The sequence below is a fragment of the Prinia subflava genome, chromosome 1 (assembly GCF_021018805.1).
Source record: "Prinia subflava isolate CZ2003 ecotype Zambia chromosome 1, Cam_Psub_1.2, whole genome shotgun sequence".
Lineage (NCBI taxonomy): Eukaryota > Metazoa > Chordata > Aves > Passeriformes > Cisticolidae > Prinia > Prinia subflava.
The window spans coordinates 70,092,728-70,119,356 of NC_086247.1; the positions used below are offsets into that span (position 1 = coordinate 70,092,728).

General features: G+C 40.5%; 1 protein-coding gene across 9 annotated transcripts in view; it reads left to right on the forward strand.

Moving 5' to 3' along the window:
• GRB10 (growth factor receptor bound protein 10) overlaps window positions 1-4,922 on the forward strand; it is a 144,679-nt gene extending 139,757 nt beyond the window's left edge. For all 9 annotated transcript variants that reach the window (XM_063399300.1, XM_063399290.1, XM_063399324.1 and 6 more), the window contains 2 exons: window positions 953-1,046; window positions 1,797-4,922. In XM_063399300.1, the coding sequence (XP_063255370.1) occupies window positions 953-1,046; window positions 1,797-1,943 (241 nt within the window). In that variant the 3' untranslated portion in view covers window positions 1,944-4,922. The remainder of the gene's footprint in view (window positions 1-952; window positions 1,047-1,796) is intronic.
• The last annotated feature ends 21,707 nt before the right edge of the window (window positions 4,923-26,629 follow it).

A 26,629-nucleotide genomic window follows, 5' to 3' on the forward strand; every position in this document is an offset into this window, starting at 1 on the left:
AGTTCTGAGGAGCTGGAGTAAATTCTTTTGGTTTCCTAAGACTACAAGCAGTTCTTGCAACTGCACCTTGGAAAAGTGTGTTCCTGGCTTAGTGCTCAGCAATTCGGAGGCCTGCCCCAGTCCTGTGCTCAGCCATCTCACAAATCCACTAGTGATTAGTGCTATAAGTCTTCTGCCAAAGGTATATTCTTGTTTTCTGTGGCATGGAGAGGATCTGCTTCCTTAGTTCATAATTCTTATCTAGCTTTTTTTGTCCTCTTCTCAGTATGGATGTTAAATAAAGTCAGTGTGGGGTAGGACTTCAGTTCTGTGGGTTAACTTCAAAGTGACAGCTACCCAGTGTATGATGTGGGTAGCAGTATGCCTAAATGTACTTTTTTTCCCACTAATGCTGAGGGAAAAATACTTTGACTGTTCTAGAGGGAAAATCGGTGTGTTTTCCCCATCTTGACAATGTGAAAGCTACTTACCTGGTAAATAATTTTAAGGAAGTATTGAGCTGTTTCTGTGCAATTGCAGACATTTAACCTACACATAATTTTGCTGACTGGATTTCTGTGAACTGATATTGTACAGTGGGAGCAGATTCCCAGATATTACTTTCCCATCTACAGAAATTCAGATTTTCTCTGGAATTAAATGATAACATTTTCTTCATGAGAGTACATATCATTAATGGAAAGCTGAGGTAGAGGGAACCTTAGAAAAAGCCTCATACGTACATTCTTAGGAAAAGAACTACCATCATGTATCTTGAACTTCTTATTTCTTCATCTGTTCATGTTGCTTAGCCATGGCATAATAATTGAAAACAAATTTCCAGTTACTGAATCACCTCTCAATGCAACTAAAGAAGAGTTCAGCAGTGGCACAAAATTACTTAGTAGTTCTGATTATTTAAGAACAAACAGATGGGGGTACTCAATTTGTTCTTAAAAATGTTCTCTCCTAGATTATTTCTTCTCCGGGACAGCCAAAGCAATCCAAAGGCATTTGTACTTACATTATGCCATCATCAAAAAATAAAGCATTTTCAAATCTTGCCGGTAAGTAGATTATTTTTGATACTGATGACAAAACCTGAAATTTTAAACCATGAAGCTTTTGCCAACATCTGAGGAGACCTCTTATTTAATTACTGATGTAACTAACAAGGATGTTTCCATAAGCAAGTATATAAGCAGATATTCTTTAGAATTGTGTAATGCAAACAACTTGTTCTCTGTGACTGAGTTAGCAACAACAGCAGCTGTTGTCTCCCTTCTCACTTAAGGAAATACAGAAAAACTTCGAGAAACTTTAAAAAGTTTTATTCTGGAGGTTATCCGATAATGTTGAACTTCAAATAATGTTACACTGAGATGCTGGAAAACAATTTGATTTTTATCTTGATCAGTAAAAGCATGAAAAATTTAGGGTTATGTACACCATTTTATTGTTACAAAATCTCTTCTGTTGTTTAGCCTGCCAATTTTATAAACAGCTAACAAATCCTTTTGGGGTATTTTTGTTTTATCTAATGAATGCCAGGGCTGTCTGTACAACTTTTAATTACTTCGCCTGCAAGTTTTCACTTTCATAAGCAAAATGTTATAAGTTAGGTTAAGGTATTTTTTTTCTAATGCTGTGCATGGTTTCATAAAGAACTGCAGGCACTCGGTTGTTTGGACAACCAAATGCCGACCGAGTGCCCATCATTTATTTATGTCACACACTGGTGGTGCTCTCTAAGTTTTTCCATGCGTGTATCTCTTCATGTGCAGCCTGACTTGAAAAGAATGGTTTTTTTTCCCTAGTGTGAAGATGATGGACAGATATTTTTCAGTCTGGATGATGGGAACACCAAATTCAGTGATCTAATCCAGCTTGTTGAATTCTATCAACTAAACAAAGGAGTCTTGCCCTGCAAACTCAAACACCACTGCATCCGAGTGGCCTTATGACCTCAAATCTGACTCTCACTGAAGACTGGATTTGATAGAAGAGTAATTGTAAGAGAACGTTGACACTGGGGAATTGGCAGATCTGTAAGTTGGTTAAAAAAATAAATATTATGCACCTTGGGACTCTGAAAGGGATGGATTCGACAGGTGCCAACAGACCAAGATTGCTGGTTTGTCTAACACCTAAGAGTGATTGCTGCTGAGTGTCCCAGCATCCCAAAAATGGGGGGAGGGTCTGTAAAACAATGAGTAAATTTGAAACAAAACTGGAAACTATCTTGGCTGGGCCACTTAACAGGAACAAGTGTGAAGAGAAATCTTTGAAAAGAACTCTTGCCCTGGAATAATCTTGACAATTAAGACTAGTGTGTTTACTTTTTGTATTGATCACTTTTTTTGCACTCCTACTTTGTTTTGGATATTGTATGCAGCCTATATTAGGAGCTGATGTGGCTTTTAAAATTCATGCAGGAGTTGGGTATTAATCTGCACCCTAAAATGTATGGAATGCTTCAGCCTAAAAGGATCTAGAAGAAAATCAAGAAGTGTGTGTGTGTGTGTGTGTGCGTGCGCGCGTATGTCTCAGTACTTCTCTGGAGACCTGAGGTTCAGTGATCTGCAGATGTCTTTGAAGAAGCAATGAGGATACAATTCTAAAAGAACATACCACCAATATACATACTCTTAAAACTGTTGACTTGTAGCATTATGGCTGTAGTATGTTGATGGCATATTAGTGGCATCCAGTCATGCAGAGACTGTATTAGATTCTATGCACAAATTTTTATTATTGGAATGGTGGTTTGTTTTTTACAGCCTTTTGACTGTTTTCCTGAGGAAACTTACTGTTACTAAATAGAGTAGGACTGAATGACTACACTTGTATTTGAAACCACCATTTTTTTGTGAGAAGATTCTTCTGCAGGTAGTCTTAGTATGACAAAAAAAAAATAAAACCAGTGTTTTTAGCTTTATAGCTCCTTGAATTTTCAGACTGTTTCAAAGAGCTCTTTCAGTACAGTAAAGCTACAGTGACACAACGCTCTCCTGGGGATAGGGCATAAGAACAGAACCCCTTCTGCTTTTTGTAGGGCCATGAAAGTTTTCGTGGTGAGAAGGAACATGCTGGGAATAGAAACAGATTTGATTGTGAAGTAGCTGCTGGCAGTATCATCCACTGAGGTAACTGGTGATCCCTGTGTCATGTGTGCTGCTGCACGCCAATACCTGTGGCAGACAAGCATGTATCTTGCTCTGGTGCTGGTTTGTCATCAGAATTACTTTATTGTTAATGTTTTAAAGGAATTGTTTAATGTTTACACAATAACTCCTTCTGATGATAAACCAGTATTAAAGTCAGATAAGTCCCACCTTGATCCTGCAGTTGCAACAAACCATTCCTTCAGCAACTGCCTGAACTGAAGTAACCTCCCAAATGCTTGGTGCCATTAGCAATAGTGAGAAGTATTCCACCCTGGGAACTTGCAGAGTGTAGTGCAGAACAGAGCATTTGTAAAATGGTAAATTATTTACACAGGCTAGTTAATCCTTAATATTTGCCACTGGGTTTGAAATCCTAGCCATCTGAAAGGGTAAAGAAGGAAAACCAATCCTACACTTTTAGGTCTTCATGTAGTGTTAAGAATAGCTTAAGACAAACCATAACCTGCCTGAGTCGTCCATATCAGTTTAAACTATGTCAATGGTATAGAAACACTGTATTTTAGTTTACAGAACACATTTAGTATTTTTTTCCATTTAATGTCTAGATACTAAAAATGAAGAAACTTGATTTTGTTTTTAGTAGAAGCCTTTTTTGTTTTTTGTTTTGTTTTGTTTTGCTTTTTTTAATTGTACATAGTGAAATGAGTGTTCCTGCTTTCTAGACAATGTATTTTAAAACCTTGAAATTAAGCTAACTTAAGTCTGACTTCACTTTGCATGCATCTATTTGGCCCCTATTAGGAGAAAAAAGATACTTGTATTGACTACATTACCAGTTTAATAAGACCATTTATGCTGTAGTTTTAAGTTTTTCTGTTTACATAGCTTAGTGACAACCATGCATTTTTCCCAGTAGGCGGATAGTATTTGCAGTGTTTCATATTTATAAAAAAAAACTTTGCATCTTATTTAAATTGAGAATAAAAGTTTGACTATGAACCATGATTTTTGTATGTAGATGGTTGACTTAGTATTTTGTACTCTTCCCAGCTAAAGTGAGCTGTTTTGAGAAAGTGACCACCTTCAAAGTGGCAACAATCTTACTTAAGCAGATCACTGCTTTGTCTTCTTTCTGCTGGAAAACAGTCAATGCCACCTTAGTTTTCCAACAGATTCAGCTGGCTGCCAGCTCAGAATACCAAGGACTGAAGGACATTTGACTCTTATTTTTGTATTTAAATGACATGAATGTAAAGGGGATGCTCAGGGTTGTTTTGGAGCCTGTTGAATTTTTATCTTTTTGCCTGTGATTTTATTTTCTAAATAAATACTTCATGTAGCAATCTTGAATATGTTGAGAAGGAAAATGCCAAACCATTTTGGTAATGAGGTTACTAGTTAAGTTATGTTACGATAGGTGTTAAAAGTACAAAAAACTTTTTATTTGTTAATTAATCTTGAAGAAACACGTGCCTCAGTTTAGATGTTTTGTCTTATCTTTTCTGCACTAAATACCTGACAGTTTGACCAATCAATGCACCTTTCCAGTGGCAAGACTTGCTTATCGTAAATTATATTGTCACAATGCAAGATTTAGTGACTGTAAAATGGAATAAAGTTTAAAGTTTCAGGGAATGCAAAAGGTATTAACTTAAGAGACAAAACCTTTATTCAATATGCTTTGCTTCATACTGTAAATAGCTTTTTGGCTTGTGAACCTAATTGTAATCTTTCAGGTATTTTTGTACAAATAAGGGACTGATATTCTGTTTCTTGTAATTAGAAATAAACGTTAATACAATGCTATTCATTTTATATTGGAATGAATGTCGTCCTTTGGATATATCAGTACACTGTATATCTCTTGCCTTAATTCAGGTTAATTGGATGGGTCATGTTAAACAGCTTTTTAAAAGTGTGAAAAGGAAAACACAATCCCCAGTATACCTTTATTCTGGCTGCTCTGTCTTTAAGATTCCTATTAGGATAGACTCCATTTTATTTAGGTAAGAACTTGTTCTCTCCTTTTGTTTGAGAAAAAATACTGGGGATATTCTGCTATGATACTTACAACATTCATTTGGGAAGGCTGCTGGAATCATATCAGAACAACTATGACCAACTTTCAGGTAATGAAGTTATAACTCATTGAAAATACACATTCTTTCAAAACACTTTATTGGCCTGATAGCTGTTGGATCAGAAACCTTTTCAATAGTACTTCCAGAAAGCAATTATTTACCCCTGTAATCCTTATATTTGAGTCATCTATCAGACTTTGAGTGGAAAAGCACCATCTGCAAAAAATACATCTTTAAAAAAGGGTGGTGGAGGAGTGGGGTTGAGGGATTGGTGGTTATTCTGGTAGACAGAAAAACAGAAGGTTGGGAATATTTCACTTTTCTTCTTTTAGACACAATCCTTTCCTGTTTCCTCCTTGTTAATCCATAGAAGCCATCAAATGCATTCCACTTGAAACTCTGTTACACTCTGGCTTCTTTATGCTGTGTCTCCATGTGACGTCTCCATATTGCACTGCAGCATGAGTTAATTAATATGTTAGCATGATGAAATTAATTTATCACACATAGAGGCAGAGTACTTCCTTTTGATTTTGATATTCCTCAAGTTCTTTTTCTATCTGGCCATACATGTTAATGTGCTTAGAATTCACTATCCTGCATGCAGTAACTTACTTTTTTAACAAAGAGGACTGCTTGCTTACAAAAGCTTTGAGGATGTCTATTCCCTGCTTGGCTACAGGAGGCCATACTAACATTGAAACTGACTCCCACTATGATCATGAAAAGTCACAGACAATAATTCTACACAAACCTGTAAAAAAAATGAACACCAAAAGCCCACCTTGCTTTATTGTATATATTGCATTTGGAACAAACAAGAAGATGGCATTAAAAAAAGCAACATGGTAGGAAGATCTCAGTAAGCCTGCCCTGTAGCAAGGTAGTGCTGTCAGCATGTTTGTCCAAACTGCCCACCTCTATGGCAATGCAAAATGATACCTGTGAAATCTGGCTCTTGGCATTAGCAATGGGTACTTGGGCTATCAGAACATCACCAGCACAAAATTAGTGTGGGCCAGAAGTGGGTCTATGGTACAGATTTGAATTACTTGCCTGATAGGTTTTGCTTCTTTTACATTAGTTGCAAAACAACAGACATGATAAGACACCTGATCCCACATGAAGCTGAAGCATTCTAGCATGAAGTTCACTAGGCAAAACAGCTTAAATGCATTTGGGCATATAAGTAAATTGTTATCAGACTCATGTTTTACAACATGTGACTGCAGGACTTCCATTCAGATACAAAGAACCCTTAAATTTGGATTACTTTAACACTAAATTGTTGCTTCAGCCTGTACCTGCAAAACCAGATGAGAAAAAAATCACCAGATGAGCCATTTCCCTTCAAGTTGAACTTTAGATGACTTTTGGTCTTTGTTACTCCTAATTTAGTAATGCTTTAATCTGTATTGTCAATGTCCAGTTTGCAGACTGCTTTGTGTCTCGGACATTGTTTTTCTGACATCTTGGAAACTTCAGTAACAATGTCAGCAGATGGAGGAAAAAGATATCTTCCTCTGAAATATCCATGCTGCCTTCATTTGTGTTTCTTCTGCATCCTAAATCTTAAGTCCTCCTTCCTTAACTTGAAGCACAATTTAATTAGTATTTGGAAATCCAACATAACCACAACTATGTCCAAGACCTTATATGATTTTTATTAGATGTTGTGATTAGTCACATCTGAGACTTGAAAATAAATTAGTTTGTGGAACACATACTGCAAACTCTTAGCCCGAAGACAATTCTGCTCTAATAGCTTGTCATTTTGCACAGATACCAAGAGATGTTTTAGCAAGAAACAAAGGTTCACACAAGGCATTAAACTATGAGTAACAGGGTCTTACAACACTTGTTAGTTGCCCAGGTTTGTTGTGCTGTTCTGTAATCAGGTGTTTTCCATCCCTTGGCTGCAAGGCCACAGTTGAGGAATAGGAAGGTGCAATTACAAACAGCTGCCGGCCCTGAGCAAAACTACAGCTTGGGTTTGTGGGCCCTGAAGCTTAGTTTGGCTGTGCTCAGAGGTACAACTCCTCAGAGCTCCAAAGAGGGACAGGGAGGGAAGTGGAAGGGAGAAAAGGATTACTCTTGGGCAGTATTGTCCAAGGCGTGGTTTGGGTGTGACTAGGAACACAGTGAAGACAGTGCTGTGATGTCCTGAGTGCTGCTCACCACTCCCTAAGATTCAGTTTCCCCTCCTCTTCCCTCAAACTTGCGAAGACACTTCTGAATAAAGACTCCCATTGTATTTGCCTTTTGAAACATTCTCCAGAGGTGCAGGACTAGCGTCCTGCATTACCAAGGGGAGAAACAGCAGTGGAATTGGTGTTCTCTACAACCTGCCCGTTCTCCTAAACAGCCTGTCCAACTGCCATTAGAGGACAAGGAAGGTGAGAGAATGGTAGTATGGTTCTGCCAAGAACAATGAAGGTTAAAGCAAATAGCTAAGCACAGTCCTGAAAGTGTACAATGTCATTGCTCCACAAAGAATCCCAGGCACATCCTATTTTTAAGTAATTAAATTATTTAGACCTTTTCATTATTTGATTCTCTCCGTAATACTTCTCTTTGCTGCTGAATTTGTGCATGATAATAATGTGCTCTGTGTGACTCTTACCAGCCCCTAGCTTTCAGGTTGCTGTAGCACTCTCAGAATCAAAAACAAATACAGAAATGACACAAGCTGTGAGGATTAGCACTTTCTGAAAAGTAATTCCACAACACATCTAGTTATGAAAGAATGTAAATTAGTAATTATCGATTGCTAGGTAGAAGACTTATTTGGGTTTTTTTCATTAGACAGTAAAGGTTGTGAAAACAGCTGGCTAAACAAGGGTGAAAGTCGAAGGCTCAAAAAATTTGCCTCGAAATATTTCAAATCAATTGCTGGAATAAGCATTTGACCTGCTGTAGAAAACAGAATGCTTCAGAGAAATGCATGCACCTGGGAAGGGATTGCATCCTCTCTCCCTAAAAGTGTAAGAGAGCAGTAGAAAAGGAGACTTAGGATGCCGTAGACTCATGCCGAAGACCAAACTTGAGGGTCAGAGGAACAATCAAATATATAATAAAACAGTTTAGTGAGCTAATATAATAGATTTATAGATAAATGCTGGCAGCTGAGCAGAAACAAAACAATTATGAGAATTTTTTTGATACTTAGGTCACCTGAAGTATGCAGAGGGCCAGTTCAGGAAAACCAGAAGTATTTCTTCATAAACTGCTAATATAATCTCTTGCATTGTCCACCACAAAATGTAGCATGTGGCAAAAGTTCACATGGGTTCACAAAGGGCTTCTATTACATCATGATAGATTAAACTCAGCTGATGGATAATAACTACAAAATTACCATCATTTTCTCTGAAAGTCCACTGGTCACATGTCACCAAGTGCCAGGAGCAGTCTTTAGGGGAAGAATCATTACTAGACAGCACATTTGTAAGTACATCTTCCTGGCACATCCACTACTAAGACAAGGCCTAGAGATACTTTTCATCTGATCCAGTAAGGTGCCCACAAGACGGCTGGCTCATACAGAAGCAACTGAAGGTGGCACTTAAGATCTGAGGAACGACCAAGAAAACCTGCTCTAGAGTCAACTGGAGGCTCCCTTTGACTGAATTAAGGCTGCCCTTAGTGAAACAGCCATGTAAGTATTGAATTTGCTCCCTACCACCCGACCCCAGGAAGTGATGCCTGCAGGGTCTGCAACAGCTGTCCTGTCCTCGTGTGCCTTCCCCTGCTCCTGCCTGCCACTGGGAGGGTTTGCTGCGGGTCTGGGGGCTGCCACAGCAGAGCTGAGTCCATCACAGCTCTGAAGGTGTTCAAGAGCAGGGTCTGGCTTCATTCAGACTCAAAACCGGGTCATAATTGATAGGGATTGAGCTCTAAAATGAGCTTTAAACAGGCAACGGGTGCTACTCCCTTTCACGTCTGAAGTGAGTATACTAAAAGTTGCATACAAGTGGGTATCTCTGGGCATTCTTGTTCAGCGGTGCACAGGGGTGTGTTGTGAAGGGTAAAATGCAGGTTTTCCTTACACCATTGACATCTGGGGAAGAGAAAGGGGCGTGCATCTGCTCAAGCCAGGTGATTTTTCTTGCTGGAAGTTATGGTGCAGCCAGAGGGAGAGCGCTGTGCTGGGGTGGGCAGGCTGGGTGTGGGGGGTTCACGGGGAACTGTCGAGGCTCTCCCAAGCCACCCACTGCTGTTCAGGCAGGGAGAGAATGGAAAGAGTAAATCACAGAACTTTTACGGTAGGAGGGGACCTCTGGAGACCATCCAGTCCAACCCCCCTGCGGTGGCACAGTCCCCTAGATCAGGTTACACATGGACGTGTCCGGGTGGGGTTTGAATGTCTCCGGACAGGGAGACTCCACGACCTCCCTGAGCAGCCGTTTCCACCCTCAATGTAAATAAGTTCTTCCTCATGTTGAGGTGAAACTTTTAGTTTATGGCCATTGCTCCCCATCCTGTTTCTGGGCACCACTGAAAAGAGCCTGACACCATCCTCTTGACACTCGACTTGGAGGCGTTCATGTGCACTGATGAGATCAAATGCCGGTGCGCAGCCCGGTTCCATCCCGCCCTGGAGGATCCTCCCGGCAGCAGAGCGTGCCTGGGCTCTGCCCTGCCGCAGCGAGGGCTCACCCGGGCTGGCCCCGGGCAGCTGCTGCCCTGCCAGGGCCCGGAGGGGCTGCGGACCGCCCTGGCAAACAGGAGCTGGTGACTATGGAACCCCATTTTGCCGATTTCTAGTCTCCGATTCTGACAAGTCCAAATCGTGGAGTAAGTGCTATCAGCGCGGGCCAGCTGACATAAAGCGGGGCTGTGCCCGGCCGCGGAGCTGAACGGGCCGGGCTGGCGAGGCCGGGGGGCCGCGGGCACGGCGCGCTCCGTCCCTGCCCTGGGCCGGCAGAGGGCGCGGCGCACGGGCCCGCCCCACACGAGCGTGCGGGTGTTCCTGTGCCGGGGCTTCCTTTGCTCTGTGGCGGCACCCTGGGCCACGGCTCCTGTGGAACTGCTGTGAAACAGCTCTAAGCGCCTTCAGGACGCCTCCGGCGGGGTGACTGCTGCATATGGCAGCGCTGGCGCACGGCGGGCACCGGCGCCCGCCCCGTCGCCACCACGGGCAGCATGTCCCGCCTGTGGCCATGAGGGCTCCTCCCGCCGGCAGTGCCCCCGAGGCACCGGCAGTGCCCCCGAGGCACCGGCAGGGCCCCCGAGGCACCGGCAGGGCCCCCGAGGCACCGGCAGGGCCCCCGAGGCACCGGCAGGGCCCCCGAGGCACCGGCAGGGCCCCCGAGGCACCGGCAGGGCCCCCGAGGCACCGGCAGGGCCCCCGAGGCACCGGCAGGCGGGAGCCGCCAGGCAGCCGCTGCCCCGGGAGCTCCGGCTCTGGGCTTTCCCAAATATGACTCTCCAGACATCTCCGTGGCGGAGACATCCTCGCCGTCAGCGTAACCCCGGCAGAGGCAGGATATGCCGGGGCTGCTGGCTCGCTCCACCCCGCATCTCTTTGGGCTTGTCCCCTAAGGCTCTGTGAATAAGTGAGAAATCCCACGTCCCTCCTATGGCAATGGCTGCGAATTGCGGCTGAACGAGCCCACGGGTTTTCTAGTTTCCCCATGTGGAGAAAGAGCGGCTGATAAAGCTGTCCTAGGGCCACGCCTGGTTAATGGTTAACGCAGGAGTGCAGGGCGAGCACAGTACCAGTGAAGCCCCGATAGCTGCTGGAAAAGCCTTGGAAATTTCTTGAGGTTAAAATTCCTTAGCCACTTCTGGTGACCTCTTCTTTACAGGGCGACTGTGAACTACAGGAAACTGTAGGGAACTAAAATCAATACCTGTTTCCAAGATACCTGGAAAAGGAGTGAAATCCCCAAAAGGTAAGGATACATTTGGTAATGGAAAGTGAAGCTACCTCTGCACTTTCACCAAGTAATTTGATCCAACAAATCCACATAATTTGTTAGGTATTAAACCAGTCAGTGTTTAGAAGTGCAGCGTAATATGCTACATGTAAATATTTTAATTGACGTGTCCTTAAGGCAGTTCTGATGAGTCAGGAGTTCATGAAGTATTTTGAAATCAAAGATTTGCAATTCACAACATTTTTAAGAGAACCTCTTAACTGCTGCTAAAAATTGAGTTGAAGGCACTGCTGCTTAGGGGAAGCAGTCTGGAGGGATGGCAGTATCTCTAAATGATGTACTGGGCAGTCTAGGAGCTGGATCCCAGCTAACAAGGTAATTTTATTAATCTTTTAAAATTTGGTCAAAAAAAAGTTCTTATTTGAAAATTCTGTGCTCCTTTGAGCTTGGTTTCATTGTAAACCTGTCATATGAAGTGTATCCTCTTGCAGAGATCCTGTTTATGGCTCAGGGACTGGAATGATCTTCCTATGTTGACACTACAATTTTATGTGGGGCTAAAAGTGAAACAGCAAAAATTATTACAGCATTGCTGGGATTTGAAGAGTACGGAGATGGTGAAATTGGAAAAGGAAAGGAAAAATAAAATGACAATCACTATTTACATTACAGAAATTTACTGCTTATGTCAATAGCAAATAAAAGGGGAAAAATAAGATACTCTAATGAAAGTTCAATGAAAAACAGATTTGCAGTATACCTGTGATACTTGCTGGAAGGTTTTCTTGGGTGAGTGACGCCTCAAGGAAGAGCATCCTGGAATTCTGATGTTCAAAATGTGCATCCCCCACCAGCAACACAAAGTGAGGAGACTGGAATTTCTTGCTAAAATTGCTATAGGTTGTTTAAAATTGTAAGAGAGTTTCTTTGATTGGTCAGTTGATGCACACCAATGGGAAATTTCTGTGTTGCTTTAGCGTATGTTTCTTACTCTGTTCTTTCCATTATGCTGTGTCCAGTTCTGAGCCCCTCAATTTAGGAAGGACGTGTAGGTGCTCAAATGCGTCCAGACGAGGGCAACAAGGCTAGTGAAGGGCCTGGAACACAAGCCCTAAGGAACGGCTGTGGGAGCTGGGGTTGTTCTCCGAGCCTGGGGAAAAGGAGGCTCAGAGGAGACCATATCACTTTCTACAACTTCCTGAAAGGAGTCTGTAGCCAGGTGGGGGTCAGCCTCTTCTCCCAGGCAACCGCTGACAGAGCGAGAGGCCACAGTTGTAAGCTGTGCCAGGGGAAGTTTAGGTTAGACATCAGGCAAAAAATTCTTCACTGGAAGAATGACTGGACACTGAAATCATTTGCTTAGTGAGGTGGTGGAGTCACCATCCCTTGACGAGTTAAGGACAAGTCTGGATGTGGCACTCAGTGGCATGGTTTAGTTTATGAGGAGGTGTTAGGTCATAGGTTGGACTTGATGATCTCAAAGGTCTTCTCCAACCTAGTTCATTCTGTGGTTCTCTGAAGAACTGTTCACCTCATTCTTCTGAGGCACAAAAAAGGTATATTTTTTCAATCCCTGATAATTTATTGTGTAATCAGAAAAATACATGGCCAGCAGTATTTCATTATTGCTAAGTGAAAGAGAGAGTTCAACATACAAGACAAACTCAGTTTACTTCCAGCATATTGTAGTCCAGTCCTGTTACTCATCTCAACTGTGTGTTGCCTCTGCATGTCCACAATCCTTCAGTGTTCCTCTGATGAGTGTCTCCCTATTAAACCAGTTCATGCTGATTATATTTTTTCTCCTAGAAGTGATATCTTTCCTGTAGAAAATTTTGGAATGAAACAACTGTTTTGTTGTACATTTTTTGCCTTTCTTGATCCTGTGTGGACTGTATCGCTATCTATTCAAAACCAAATGAATAATCAGAAGAAATATTATGGTAAATAACAATTTCTTGGAAAATAAATTGGGATTTTAGTGTTAGACTCTTTGTTAGAGAGCTGGCAAGAGCATTGTATGCTTAAAAGGTTGCTCTTACAGATTACTATCAAATAATACTGTATTATACCCCCTTGCCCCCCTCACTCTCTGCTTGTTTTGAAAGGAACATTTTGTTTTAAAATTCAGGGCAAGTTTGCTAAGCTTTATAAAGGCGTAAATAGAAATTAGCTTTATCTTTCCTGGTTATACGTTTTCAGTGGAATTGGGTGGTTTACATGGAGTCAAATGTAGGTTTAATGTTATTATTCCTGTATTACGTCAGACATACTACTTTATTCCTGAATTTATTTCAGAGAGAGACAGAGAGATTCTGTCCCTAAGATGGATGCAATGATTAATGGCAGCACATTATTTTTTTTTTTCATTTATTCTCCCTCAGTGAAGTGCTGTGCTGTGAGTCTCAGTGTAGGAACATAGCGATGACTTGAAGGCAAAGATGCGACTCCAGTACTGTGTCACCTATCAAAACAGCCTCTGTAGAGGATGTATCTCCCCATCTGTTAGGTAGAGCCTATCTTTGCAAGACTGGATATGAAGCAGAGAGGTTTGGAAGGTTTTGAACTGTTTTGAACAAAGATAAGGTGGAAAGGTTTTAGTCACTGAAAGGAGTATGAGGAGGGAGGACATGGGACTCATCTGATCTTAACCCTGGAGGCAATTGAAGCCATAGTAACAGCAACTGTGCATTCCAGTAGAAGCTGGAATATGTATAACCCTAAGTCAGGGTTATTATTAGCATTTCAGAATTTCAAGCCAGTCGTGCCAAACTTGGGTTTGTGACATTCCTTATGCTTCAGATTTTTTTTTTTTTTTTTTTTTTTTTTTTTTTTTTTTTTTTTTTTATATACCAAGTACCATCTACTGTCTGATTGCTAGGGCAACGTCAAGCACTAGTGTCAGCAATACTGGTATATAATTTAGAGTTCACTTTACAAAAAGGAAGGGAATAATCACTTCCTGCTCGGTAGATAGGATATAAGTAGCAGACTAAAATTGGCTGAAAAAGAGGTCCTAGAAAAAAAAATGCACTGGAGTGTATTGTTTGGGAAGCCTAGAAATTGAGTGTTAGAGTAATGCTGCTGCTAAGTCACTTATAACACCTCCCTGTGTTTTGGCCTCACTTGCACTCAGTTATGCTGTTGACAAACTGTTTCATTTCAGTGAATAAACCTCACAGTTTTTAGATTTTCTTTTTTCTGACACATGACAGCGCAGGTACAGTTAACGTGACATAACAAGAGGGAAGCATCGTTACTGTGACTACTTAGTCATGCAAAAAAGTGAGATGGGAAATTACAGATATGCTACATATGGTGCTTTCTGCTTTTAAAAACAATCTGAGCTCAGAGAAGTAGAAAGGATCCAGCTAATCGTAGAACCAGCTCAATGAATTTCAAGGCAAATATACATTTCCAGACACATGGGACAAGCTGAAGACTGCTGAAATGCCAGCATGCTGGGAGAATGGCTGGCAGACACCTTTTCATCTCGGACAATACCCTAAAGGAAATGGCCTTTCAGTGTGGCAGATATTGTCCCTTTCTGTGCCGCGTCTTAAAAGGGAGGGAGAGAGAATGAATGCAAAGGATTTCAGAGGAGGTGTCGTTTCTTCAACGGCATCCTGTGGGTGCATTATCTTGCAGAGACCTTTTTCTTTGTCTCTCAGTCTGATTAGCACATGTCTTTGTGCAGTTTTAAAATGCTTGGACAGTTTTCCCTGAAGGAATACATGTGCCTTCCAGCAGTGTTAAATTGCTCTTGATATGTTTGATATCCTTATACATCTGCAAACCCATCAGAATCTTGCTGAGTTCCTGACTGTAGTTCTTCCTGTGGTAATTATATTTTCTACAGTTTTAACCACACATGATGTGAAAAAGTGTTTCCTTCTGTCTGCTTTTAATGTGCTATCTCTAATTTCCCAGAATTGTCCCTCTTGGGCTTTTAGAATTTGAAAAACAGAAGTTCTTTGTGTTCTCCCTGTACTCTTTCTTTCACAGCTTATCCTTTTCTTGGTTTCTCTCATGTTGTTCTGTTTTCAAAGCTAACCAGGCCCACTCATTTGAATCTTCCCCAGAGGACAGCATAAGTGCCTTTGAAGAGGAATCTTCTCTTATGCTCCAGGAGGGCACAGAAGTCTTTTTGAAAGTGAAAATCTGAGAGAATATTGAATGTTCAAGAAATATTTCAACAATTGATCAAAAGTCACTAGAATATTTTTCCTGTAATTCTCCAACTTGTTCTTAGTGGATCCAAACTTCTTGATATTCTTGATCATGCTACTTATTAAACAGAGGTTTCCATCCAGCACTGATTAGACTAAGTTTGACGCTTAAGACGTCTTAACTCTCTCTGTATCCTGTGTTACTTCAGACTATTTGTACTGAGCTTTCTGCAATTCTGTACTGACTATTCAGATGTGACATTCCTAGCTCTTCTCCCCAGTTTCTATGGCTCCATCTTTAAAAGGAAAAAAGAAGAGGGAGAGGTGGATAATGGAATGGTGGAATGATACCCTTTCACTGCAAATTTTTGTACCTCACAAATATAAAGGCCCCCAGGTATTGCAGCTTTCATATATTTTAGGCACCTGAAGCAGAGGACACTGAGACCTCCAGCTGTGGTTAAGATGGGACATGGAAAGAATGGACCAGAAAGAATACTTGCTGTAGTGATTGGTAGTGAGAGGTCTGAGATGGGAGATGATGATTAAGTCTGTATTCTAACAAAAGAAAATATCTAAGCGAATTTGTGGGAGAGAGAGGAATATTGTGTGTATCTCTCGTATGAGGATAGGCTGAGGGAGCTGGGTCTGTTGAAGCTTCAGAGGGGACCTTATTAATGTGTGTAAATACCTGAAAGGAGGATGTCAAGAGGATGGATCCAGGTTCTTCTCAGTGGTGCCCAGCAGTAGGACAAGAGGTAATGGACAGAAACTGATACACAGGAAGTTCCACCTGAATATGAAGAACTTTCTTGTGGAGGTGACTGAGCACTGGAACAGGTTGCCCAGAGAAGTTGTGGAATCTCCCTCACTGGAGATATTCACAAACCATCTGGACACAATCCTGTGCCATGTGCTCTGCGATGACCCTGCTTGAGCAGGGAGGTTGGACCAGATGACCTCTGTGGTCCCTTCAACCTGGCCCATTCTGTGATTCTGTGCTCTGTTGCCCATGATTATTGACACTTACTGAAGATGTTCCATAAGATGATCATATTTTCTGTCCAACTATAAAAGACCAGCTAATTTTATGGATTTGGCTTTGCAAATGGAAACACCCAGGGAACAAAATAATTGATTATTGGAAAGAAAGAAATTATGGCTAGAAAGTATCTTTTTGAAACGTTTCTCATGAAAAGTAGAAACTAGGAGGGTGTTACAGACATCTTCATATTAAACAGTAAAAGTTTAATAATTAAAAGCAACTTAGTGATCATCTTAATCTATGAAGAAAATTCCTTCATATCAGTAAGTTTCCAAAATAATATGTAAATAAAATTTAATATCACAGTGTAGAATCAGATGAAATACTTGATTGTGAGAACTTGAAAACCTCTTCATGACTGCTTAACACTATTATTATTAAGGCCCAATGATAAACTGGGTTACAAAGTCGAGCTTCATAACACATGTAGATACAGAACTATAATTGCTCAGAAATACAAGTCCTGAGACCAAATGCGTTTTTTGGTCTCAAAAAACATTACCTTAATTCACATTAATTAACCAATTCAACTGATTAATTCAAACTAACCTATTAAGCAATAGAAAGCATTTGTGAAGCTTTGTAAACAATAACAGGATAAGCCTAGCTTTGAGGAATGTGCACACTCAAACAAAAAGCATCTTGCACCCCAACTAGAGTACCAGTACAGGCATCCCCAGGCAGTCACCAGCCAACAGCAGGGTCCTGGCCTGAGCCAGCAGGAAAAACCAGCAACCTCTGACTGGATGCACATGTTACACATAGTGCTGCAATTTTCCTTTTTACATTTGTTTTATCATTTTAATCTTTTTTTTATATGGCATATTCTTCTGTTTCTTCACTATTTGTTTCCTTACAAGGAAATTTATATTTAATGTTGGCATCTGTCCCTAGAATACTCCTTTTTATCATCATACTGGAATTTAATTATTTAGCCATATGTTTCTTGTTTGTTGAGGCAAATGACATACAGCCTTTATTTAGGCGAGTATAGAAGGACATGCTTATATGTGTTAAGCTTCTCTTACAAGATCGTTTCAGACTCTCAGAAGTCTTTCATTTGCTGGTTGCTAACATGACAGGTGCCTCACACGCTCTCTCTCCTGTTTTCTGTTGCCTTGCACATGCCAGGATTTTTTTCTCGGCGCTGCTCACAGAGGCAATGACTTGTCTCCTCGTTTGCCTGCCCTGCCAGCTCTTAAATGGGCCCACGTTGTGCTGTTCTCCTTAGGTACCAGGTACAAAGGGGTTGATTCCTGAGCAAGTGTTGCAGGACCACATCCTGAGGCCTGCCACACCTGCCAAGATAGGGGTCTATTGTCCTGCTAGGCTGCTGACAATGACATTTCTTGTAATGAAAAGTTTAAATTCAAAAAGTAAAACCCAGAGCCTTGCAAATGTGTTTTTTGCTAATGAAAGATAAGGCACAAAAAATAGAATTCATTATTATGATTGTATGTAAGTGTGAGGATTCTCGGTAGCTGCATCAGCAGCTCAGCTAGTTATAAGGCTGATCTCAAGAATATCTGCCCACGGCACACAACTGTTGTGTGAATTCATGCCCTGGGTTGTTCTTACGCCTACCTCTGCCTCCTCCTTTTCAAGGTTATTGATACATATTTCTATTGTACATCCTAATGAGTATGTTCTTGGCTTTGGGTGATTTCCATTCTAGCTCTATCCAAAAATCTGAGATGCAAACATATTTTTTGTCTGTTTAATTTTCCTTTTTTTAATTTTTTTTTTACCATTGCAGTGATTTGTTACCATGTTGACTGCTGTTCTGTTCAACCCAGTAATTACTTAATTGCATACTAGTCCTTAAATGACTTTAAGATTGAGTGGTGAACTATTCATTTGCTACTACTGTGGCTTTCTCACATTTTGTTTCAAGGTTAAAAAGAAAATAAGACAAAAAATGTCAGTCTTCTTTTCTACAGCTTTTGCTTTATTCTGAAGGTTCTTTTGGACAATATTTTTTTAATTTTTCAAGAGCAGATTTTTTATGCTTTTGACTATATATTTCTTAAAAATACATTGTTCCCTTTTGGAGCAACAATTTTTGATGTAATACCTCTTTATGAATAGTCATTTTAAAAGCACATAAATTTGGTCAAAAGTTTGTAGCTGGCAGGAGGAATAAGATATTAAAAGTGGTATAGAGAACCCGGTGTTATTAATATTACAAAATAAAAAATCTTTTCACAGATCAATAAGTGCTGTGTGTTAGTGCCTTCTTTCTCACCTGTCCTTATTTATCCTGCTCTTGATAGTGGTTATTAAAAAATACCTTTTGGTTACAATTTTGTTTAGAAATCATCCCTAATTTGAATGTTTCATTGAATTTGAAACTTAAAATTATCTTGATATTATGCAGGTTCTTTGGTGGACCTATAGGCTTGTTAATGCTGTTTTACTAGGAAAAGCATGTTGACACATCTTTAATTTATCTTGCTTGTTTTGAGGATCAAGTCCCATCACAAGAACGAGGCTATGGAGGCTAGTTACTACAAATTGCTTTCAAGTCCTTACTTTCAGTGCACGTATGTTTGGTACACAAATTACAAAAAAAAGTTGTGTTTGAAGAAAGGTGTTTGCTCTTCCGAGGTTTTGAATGTTACTACAGCATGTTGTTACAACACAATTACATTACAAAGATTATCACTTCTAGTCCAGCTGACCTCGCTGGCAGGTTTTGATTTGTCATCTTTTTGTGGTTTCTGCTGCTCAGCACAACTCCACTTTACAAGTGAATCCAGTACTTGTTTTCAGGAGAGGATAAGGGGTTTTTTTGAAAAAATACTGTTCCTACAGACAACTGGTAGTTACTTTAGCAACAGAAGCCTCTGATAAATAGTGGAAATGTTTTGAAATTGCTAAGATGATGAATCAAAATTTATTGTATCCAAAGCAGGCTAAAACATTCTTTTGCTCAAGAAAAGTACCTGTTAAAGGAAACTGGAAGGAAAACAGAACAAACATAGACATAGAAGCACCATTCATTTGTTTGATAAACCAGCAGGAAGGTTATATTTTCAACCAAACAGGAAATGTAATGAACATGAATGGCTTATTCAATAGATGTTTAACAGGACAAATGTAAAGAGAAATATGAAATAGGTAGTGCTAGATGATGGAGTGTAACTGAGCTGTGAAGTTGTGTCTCCTTCTGTAATTTGGACATCATTCCCTTCTGCACGGCTCAGTGCCTCTAGACTCATACTTTGATCACAGGCCCAATATTCAGCCCATTTTTCACGTAAGAAAAAATTTGATTTTCGATGCCTGATGAGGATATGAACAACTTCACTGTAAGAAAACCCACAGCTCCACCTATCTCTATTTCAAATTCAACAGGCAGAACTATTGCAAATGTTCTGAATCTTAACACAGATTCTGGATCCCTTATTCCCCAATTTTCTCCCACATGCTGGTTCAGGATGCTTCTGGTCACCTGGTCATCACAGTTTTACAGCTTGTCTTCCTGGACAGCAGCAGTAGCAGCCAGCAGAGCTGAAAGCTGCAGAGCTGGAAAGAACTGTATTGTCCTGAGCATCCAGAAATACTGCCAGGCTTTCTGTGACAGCTTACTATTCTAGCATTGGTAGAAACCAACTCTTCTTTGTAAGTATCCATTGAATATAGTGTAACACTGTTTTTCATGGTTTTTTTTTTTACAGTGAATGGGAATTAAGGAGATCGTGTAATTAATCCTTTGTTTAACATAGCTTTGAGTTATATCCTTAATCTTAGCAGTGTTGCAGGATTGGAATGTGGTTGATATGCATTGTACTCACAGCTGAAGAATCTTGAGTTAGGCTTTTGTTTTTTTAATATAGTAAATTAATTTACACAATTATTCTGCTTGAAGACTACAGTCACTTAAGATGTTGACCTGGGTTGTATAAGTTCATTATTGTGTAAGATAAAGTAAATAAATGATAATTTTATGAAAGATTAGTGTGATTTCACACGCTGAGCATACATATTAAGAAAGAAAATTAGCCACCAAAGTAAAATATTAACTACTTTTAAATCATTCACAAGTCTGAGAATGTAGATACATAGCTGTTTTCTTGCTTTTTGCTTCAATGGGCAACAGTAATAGGTTTAGACTGGTGTGTTGTTGAAAGAAAGAAACTGAAAATATCCCCTAGAATTCAGCAGAAGCTATGGGCAGGTAAGTTATCTTGTTTCATTGTATTTTGCAATGTATGTAACATAAAATGTGATAGTGATTCTCCTTCCCTAAGCATAATTTCACACCACTTTGTGTTCTCTGGGCACTGAAAAACAGTGAAAAATGACATTTCTCAACCACTTCCTGCTGAAAAAAGTTAGCCTGGTGGTAGAGATGGAAGGGATGTGTCTTAAGACTACACAGAACAAGATCACTAAATAAGAGAGTGTTTTTTTAAAAGTTACCAGGAAGAAAGAAAACAGAAATCTCAACGTTTCCAAAACTTTCCTAGACTGTCTTTCAGAGAACTATGCAGAATATCAGACTGCTATGAAAACAGTTTGCTTCTACACTGGAACCATCTGACCTCAGCACAGATGGGTTCAAAATTTGTGCCTCTGACCAGAGAGACATAAACACTACCAGGGTTTCGACTGAGGGTGCTGCCACTTTAAACCTGGCCTACATTTAGGCTGTTTCAATTCCAAATCCAGCTGGAGCCAAATATGGTAGCACAGTAAAATAAGCTGGAAGAGAACAACCCTTTCTAGCAAAATATTTTATGGAAAATTCCTCTTAGAACTTACCCAGCATTTCACAGCATATGGCAAAGACTTGCATCTATACTTAAAAGTAGGAGCTTGAACTAAGGCCTCTGAATACAAATGTAATGAATACATTGGACTGTCCTTCTTATTTAACTGCTTGTCTCTGCCAGTAAATCCTGGCTAAATGAGAGCCTGTCTCTCCTAATGATAATGTGGAAGCTGTGATTATGTGAGGTGTGGAAGCGAACAGGATCATAAGGAGAACAGATGGCAAGCAGTTCTGAGTGGGGAGATGGCTGGCTGCACTGTGGTGAAGCTACCTGCAGCAGCTTAAGCTGTTATCTTTCCTGGCTCACTGTTTTCCCTCCTAGCTGGAGATGGTTGCCGTTCTTACGGAGTTGGCAGGATGGAGCATGTGAACACTTGGTGGCTCTGTCACCTAATGTCTGGGACAGGCAGATTCTTTTAGGGATCCTTGGTAGAATGAGAATTTGGCACAGGGCTTCAGGGACAATTAGATCTTTATTACTGCAATTAAACACTTTACTTTCACCATGGTTTATTGTTATCTACAGTTTTTAGGATTTAGTGTAGTTTATTGTTGCACAGTTTTTATGAATTATACTTTCAGCTAAGCAAAATTTCTAGTAATTATTTTAGCGTTCTTATTTAATTATCTATACTTTTATTTATCATTAACTGTCTATACTTTTAGTCACTTGGACCCTCTGCAGATCATGTCAAATTCTTAATAATGAGTGCATGATACAATAATCATAATCTGGACTCAGCCTTTACCCAGGAGAATGATTCATTGAGTCTTCAGAGGAAGAAGACAGCGGTAGCTGTGTCCCAGACCACTGGAGGATCATGGGTTTTGCTGCCCAGCATCAAGCCTTGCAGTTGTTTCATTTTATAGGCAGTATCTCATGTACTGTTACATTTCTGTGTTCCATAATAGGTGTCACCACATCCTGGTAGCAATCTTGCATGGGCAAATAGCTTTTTCACAGTGCTGACAGGGGATCTGGCTGTTCTGTAAGGGCGGTCTTCACATCTTGGTGACAACTACAGAGTTGAAAAGGGGAAAAGAGAAGGAGGTGATACGTGACAGCACACTTACATGTTGTGACTGTCTTAGGAAATGGCATTGGTTATGCTAACCATATTAGCAGGAGTCAGGAGTAGAGTCACATGGCTCAATAGACTCAGTGTAATGCATCTTCCCGCATTCAAGCAGGTGTGCTGTGTACATATATCACTCCCAGCTCTAAGGCAAAGACAACAGCCCAGAGCAGAAGGGAGCAAATATTACCTTACTCATTGCTGCAGCTGTGAATGTGTGTCCAGGACCAGAGAGACCCTGTGCATGTGGAAGATCAGGTTCCCACTCAGTTCTCTGGAGCTCTCATTTTGGGATATGTGTGTAGTGGGTTGACCCTGGCTGGATGCCAGCGCCCACCAAAGCCTCTCTGTTGCTTCTCTCCACAGCTGGACAGGGGAGAGAAAATGTAGCCAGGGGTTCCTGGGTTGAGATAAGGACTGGGAGAGATAACTCATCAAATATTATCATGGGTAAAACAGGCTTGAATTGGGGATATTAATGAATGATTGAATTAATTACTAACAAAATCAGAACAGGATAATGAGAAGTAAAATAGATCTTTAAAATACCTTTGCCCCACCCCTCCCTCCTTCCCAAACTCTACCTCCTCCTTCCTCAGCAGTGATGGGAGACAGGGAATTGGGGGTTTGTGGTCAGTTCGCCACAGTTTCTTCCACTGCCCAGGTAGAGGAGTCTTTCCCCTGCTGTAGCATGGGGTCCCTCCCACAGGAGACAGTCCTCCATGAACTTCTCCAGTGTGCTCTACTAAGCATAAAGTCTGCTGGAGCTTTGCACTGATCTTTTCTGGAAAGATGCATGTGTTAGCACAGACTGAAGGAGAGCCCAAGACACCTTTGCACAGAAGCTGATGAAGGTATAGCAAGAAACACTGGTGTGATTCCTTGCCATAGTACTTGCTGTAATCTCAAACAACTGGGCACTAACGTGCCCTTTATGAAGAGACTGTAATGATGTTCATCCTTTCAAGAATGACTCGAGTCTTATAGTGGTAGCAAATGCTCTTCCAAGCTTATTGCAAGTGCATGGCCCTTGTGACAAGACATTAATCACGGTCAGTGGCAAAATACCTTCTCAACCAATCATTGTGTGTTCTTTGATATCTTTGGAAACAGTGATCCAAACAAATCATTTGCTGAAGAACAGGCACTGCATTGTGTTCCTTCTATATCTCAAGCCATCTTTGTTCCTCCTGCCTCACCTGGGTCTGTCTTTCCATCCACATGGGGGTTATTCCATTCATAAACTATGTGCTGTGACTTGCTTTTCTAACATGAGGTCTTCACAGCACATTTTAGGTCAGTGGCAGTTCATCTGTCAGCCACAGCCTCTGTGAAGCTCACAATAGTCAATGCTTGAGAACGCTCTCTCTGTGAGCAATACATGGCTGGAGGAGTGCCCTGGCAGTGCCTACGCCCCTAGGTAAGCACATCTCAGCTCACAGCAGAAGCTATTCCTATCCCTGTATTGGAAGAATCTGCTCACTGCGATTGCAGCCTGCTCTCACTGTCTCTGTGACTCTTCACAGCCTGTCAGTTTTTCTGTTGACACTTTTTCAGTTCATCACAACCTCTCTTTTCTGTAGGCTTGCTTCCATAAGAGTAATATGCTCAGGCTGCCTCAAATCAGCAAGTGGTACAGTAATTCCTCTGAAACTGTGTGTGTGAGTCTGTGTCCATGTTCGTTTTGTTAGCAGTTCCTTTTTTTTCTTCTTTGGTTTACTTTCACATGTTCACACAACCAGCAATAGGAACTGAACAGGGAAAACAAGTCAAACATAAAATATTTATGAAAAAAGAGGATAGTTACTTTCCCAGTTTGTCTGCTCTGTCTCAGATTCATCTTCTGGCTAATCTGTTGCAAAGTCTACTTATGTTCTGCAGGAGACTTAGGTTTTATCCTCATATGTTGAGAGTAATTAATCTATTTGTGTCTGAAGGCTTTATTTAATTCATACTTTTTTCCAAAGGAAATACACCCTTTGTTTTAATTAGAAAATTGTTAGTTGCACATTTAATCCAAAATATTCTTTCTTGTCTCATCTTTGTGCTTATGCAGATTTGGACCTTGTTTATGGAACATAAAAGGATTTTTCATTCCATTCTCACTTGTTTGTATTTCTTGTACCTTCTTATAGATAATTTCCTGTAACTAGTATTTTTACATTAATGGAAGAATATACTGGGGGGAAAAAGACAAAGATGGGGTTCTACTACTGTTCTCTTTTTGAAGGAGCAACAGCAAGGAAAACTGAAAAAATGCCCTCAGTCTCCAAATAGCTTCCTGCAGACACAGAGTAAATCAAATACAATTAACCAGTGGAGACTTTTATGCTTAGGCAACAGTGACTGTTCCTTTGACACCAAATGTGGAAAAGACGCACAAACATTGCACTAGATCCCTAATTAGTTGTTTCAAATTATTTTCTCAATGTCTAAAATATTGAGTATATCTGAGTCAATTTAAAGCCCTTCATGTTACAGCTCAGAACAGGTTTTTTCAGATAATGTTAGGTTTAGTGAACTACAGCCCAAACCCATCTTCATCAAATTTAGTATCTAGTACCACACCAAAGCCTAGCATGAGAAGAGTGTCAGGCTATTCAGGTGAGGGAAAAACAAAGTTGGGAGTGGAGCCTGGGAGTTGGGAGAGGACCAAAAGCCTGAGGAAACTGCCTTTTCATTTCTAACCTGCATTGTGCAGTTGTGGAAAAGGTGAAAGCTGTTAGAAAGTGGGTACCAACTGTTTAATCCCCTCTGCTTTGATCCATGTCTTTGCATACGGACTGACAGTGGGACTGCAGTGACTGATAACACGTTGTCTGCTTCATTTTCTGGTGCTGTGCTGGAGCCTCCTGTTCAAACAAAGCCTCTCTCCCACCTCGTTTGCAAACCCAAGGGTTCAGTAATGGTCATAAATCGGTGCTGTTACTGCAAGGGCACAGCATCGTTTATGTGTCATCATCACGGTTGACTTCCATGTGCGAAAACATATCGAAGCTTGTCTTTTGTTAGCTGTGAATAATGGGTCTGTTGGGTGCTTACCGACAAGCCCCAGCCTTTAAACCTTTTGCGATCATCTGTTATTTCTTGCATGGTGGTACTCTAAACTTTGGAACAGTTTGGCACTAAAGAGGGGGTCTCTATTCGTTGTGTTTCAGCAGTAAACAAAGTTGGTTTTTTTGGTGTGAAATAGAGAGCAGTCTGAAGGGCCTGGAACAAATTCACTGGGCCACAACAGGTCTGACTTAGCCAGCATCTATGATAGAAAACTTAATGATCTTCCTTTTGTCCATCACAGAAAGATTCTGTTAAACAAAGATTTGTTTATTGCCAACAATTGATGATAAGAATTATCAAACTAGTACAAACCAGAATTTCTAAATTGTAGAAGAGACATGGAACGTGCATTTTAGAAGGGCATTCAATTCCCCTTTTCCAGCTTGCCTGTTGTATCTTCTCACTTTATTTCCTTTTTCTTAGTGAGAAATTACAAAAAGAAATATTTTAATGGAAAATGTGACTATTGCCTCTTCACAGCAAGCTTTACAGGTATAGCAGAGAAATAAAGGCACATCAGGTGACTTTGAGCTTGTATTTCAGTATTCATTAAACCAGCCTTTTAGTACTCCAATCTTAATTTTAAATTCCATTTTTAATTTCCTTTGAAAGTTATTTACCTTTTTGCAAGCCATTTGGATGAAACATTGAAGTGAGATTTCAGTTATCTTTAAGTTTACTAGAGACAACTTCAATTTTTGCATCTCTTACACCCTCACAACAAATTTTGACTTTTCAGCCTTTTCAGTCAAATTCAGGAAAAAAGCAATAAATAGGAAAAGTCTCCAAAACACTTGTTTTCCTATGGGGTCCCAATATGCCCAGTTTGAAGCCCTGTGCACTCAGGAGTTAATTTGAAGTGGAAAACATCTCAGAGGCTCTGGCAACTGACTCTGGGATTTCTTGATGCTTTTCGAAATTGAAGAACTAATCATTACAGCAGCCAGCTCAGGCATTGGAAATGCAAGTCATATCATAGAATAACATCTGGCACAAGTGCAATGACACCAGAAAGATCACCTGAAGAGTTTGGTTTTTATTTTGAATAGGGTCTTCAAGGAATTGTAGCAGAGTTGTCATTGGTCTTGTAACATTAGAAGAGCAAATACAGCCATGACAGTTTTAAAAAGCTGTGACTTTTTCCTCCTTCACTAAAAGATTGGTTGTAATAATACTGCAGTGGACTGGAGACTGGTCCGAGAGCAATGACAATCCCAAATCTGCCACACTGCCTGGTTATAAGCTGTTTAGGGCTGTGAAGTGCTGATAGTATTTTTTTTTTAATTAACTGAAATAAAAATGACAGGAAGTCACCTGGATTCATTTAGGAAAGAGAACTCCACATAAAACTCTTTAACCAGGAAAACAAATCTTAAATGCCTAGAATTGCTTTTAAGTGTGATCTTTAATTATGATTAAAGAGAGAAACTGGAAA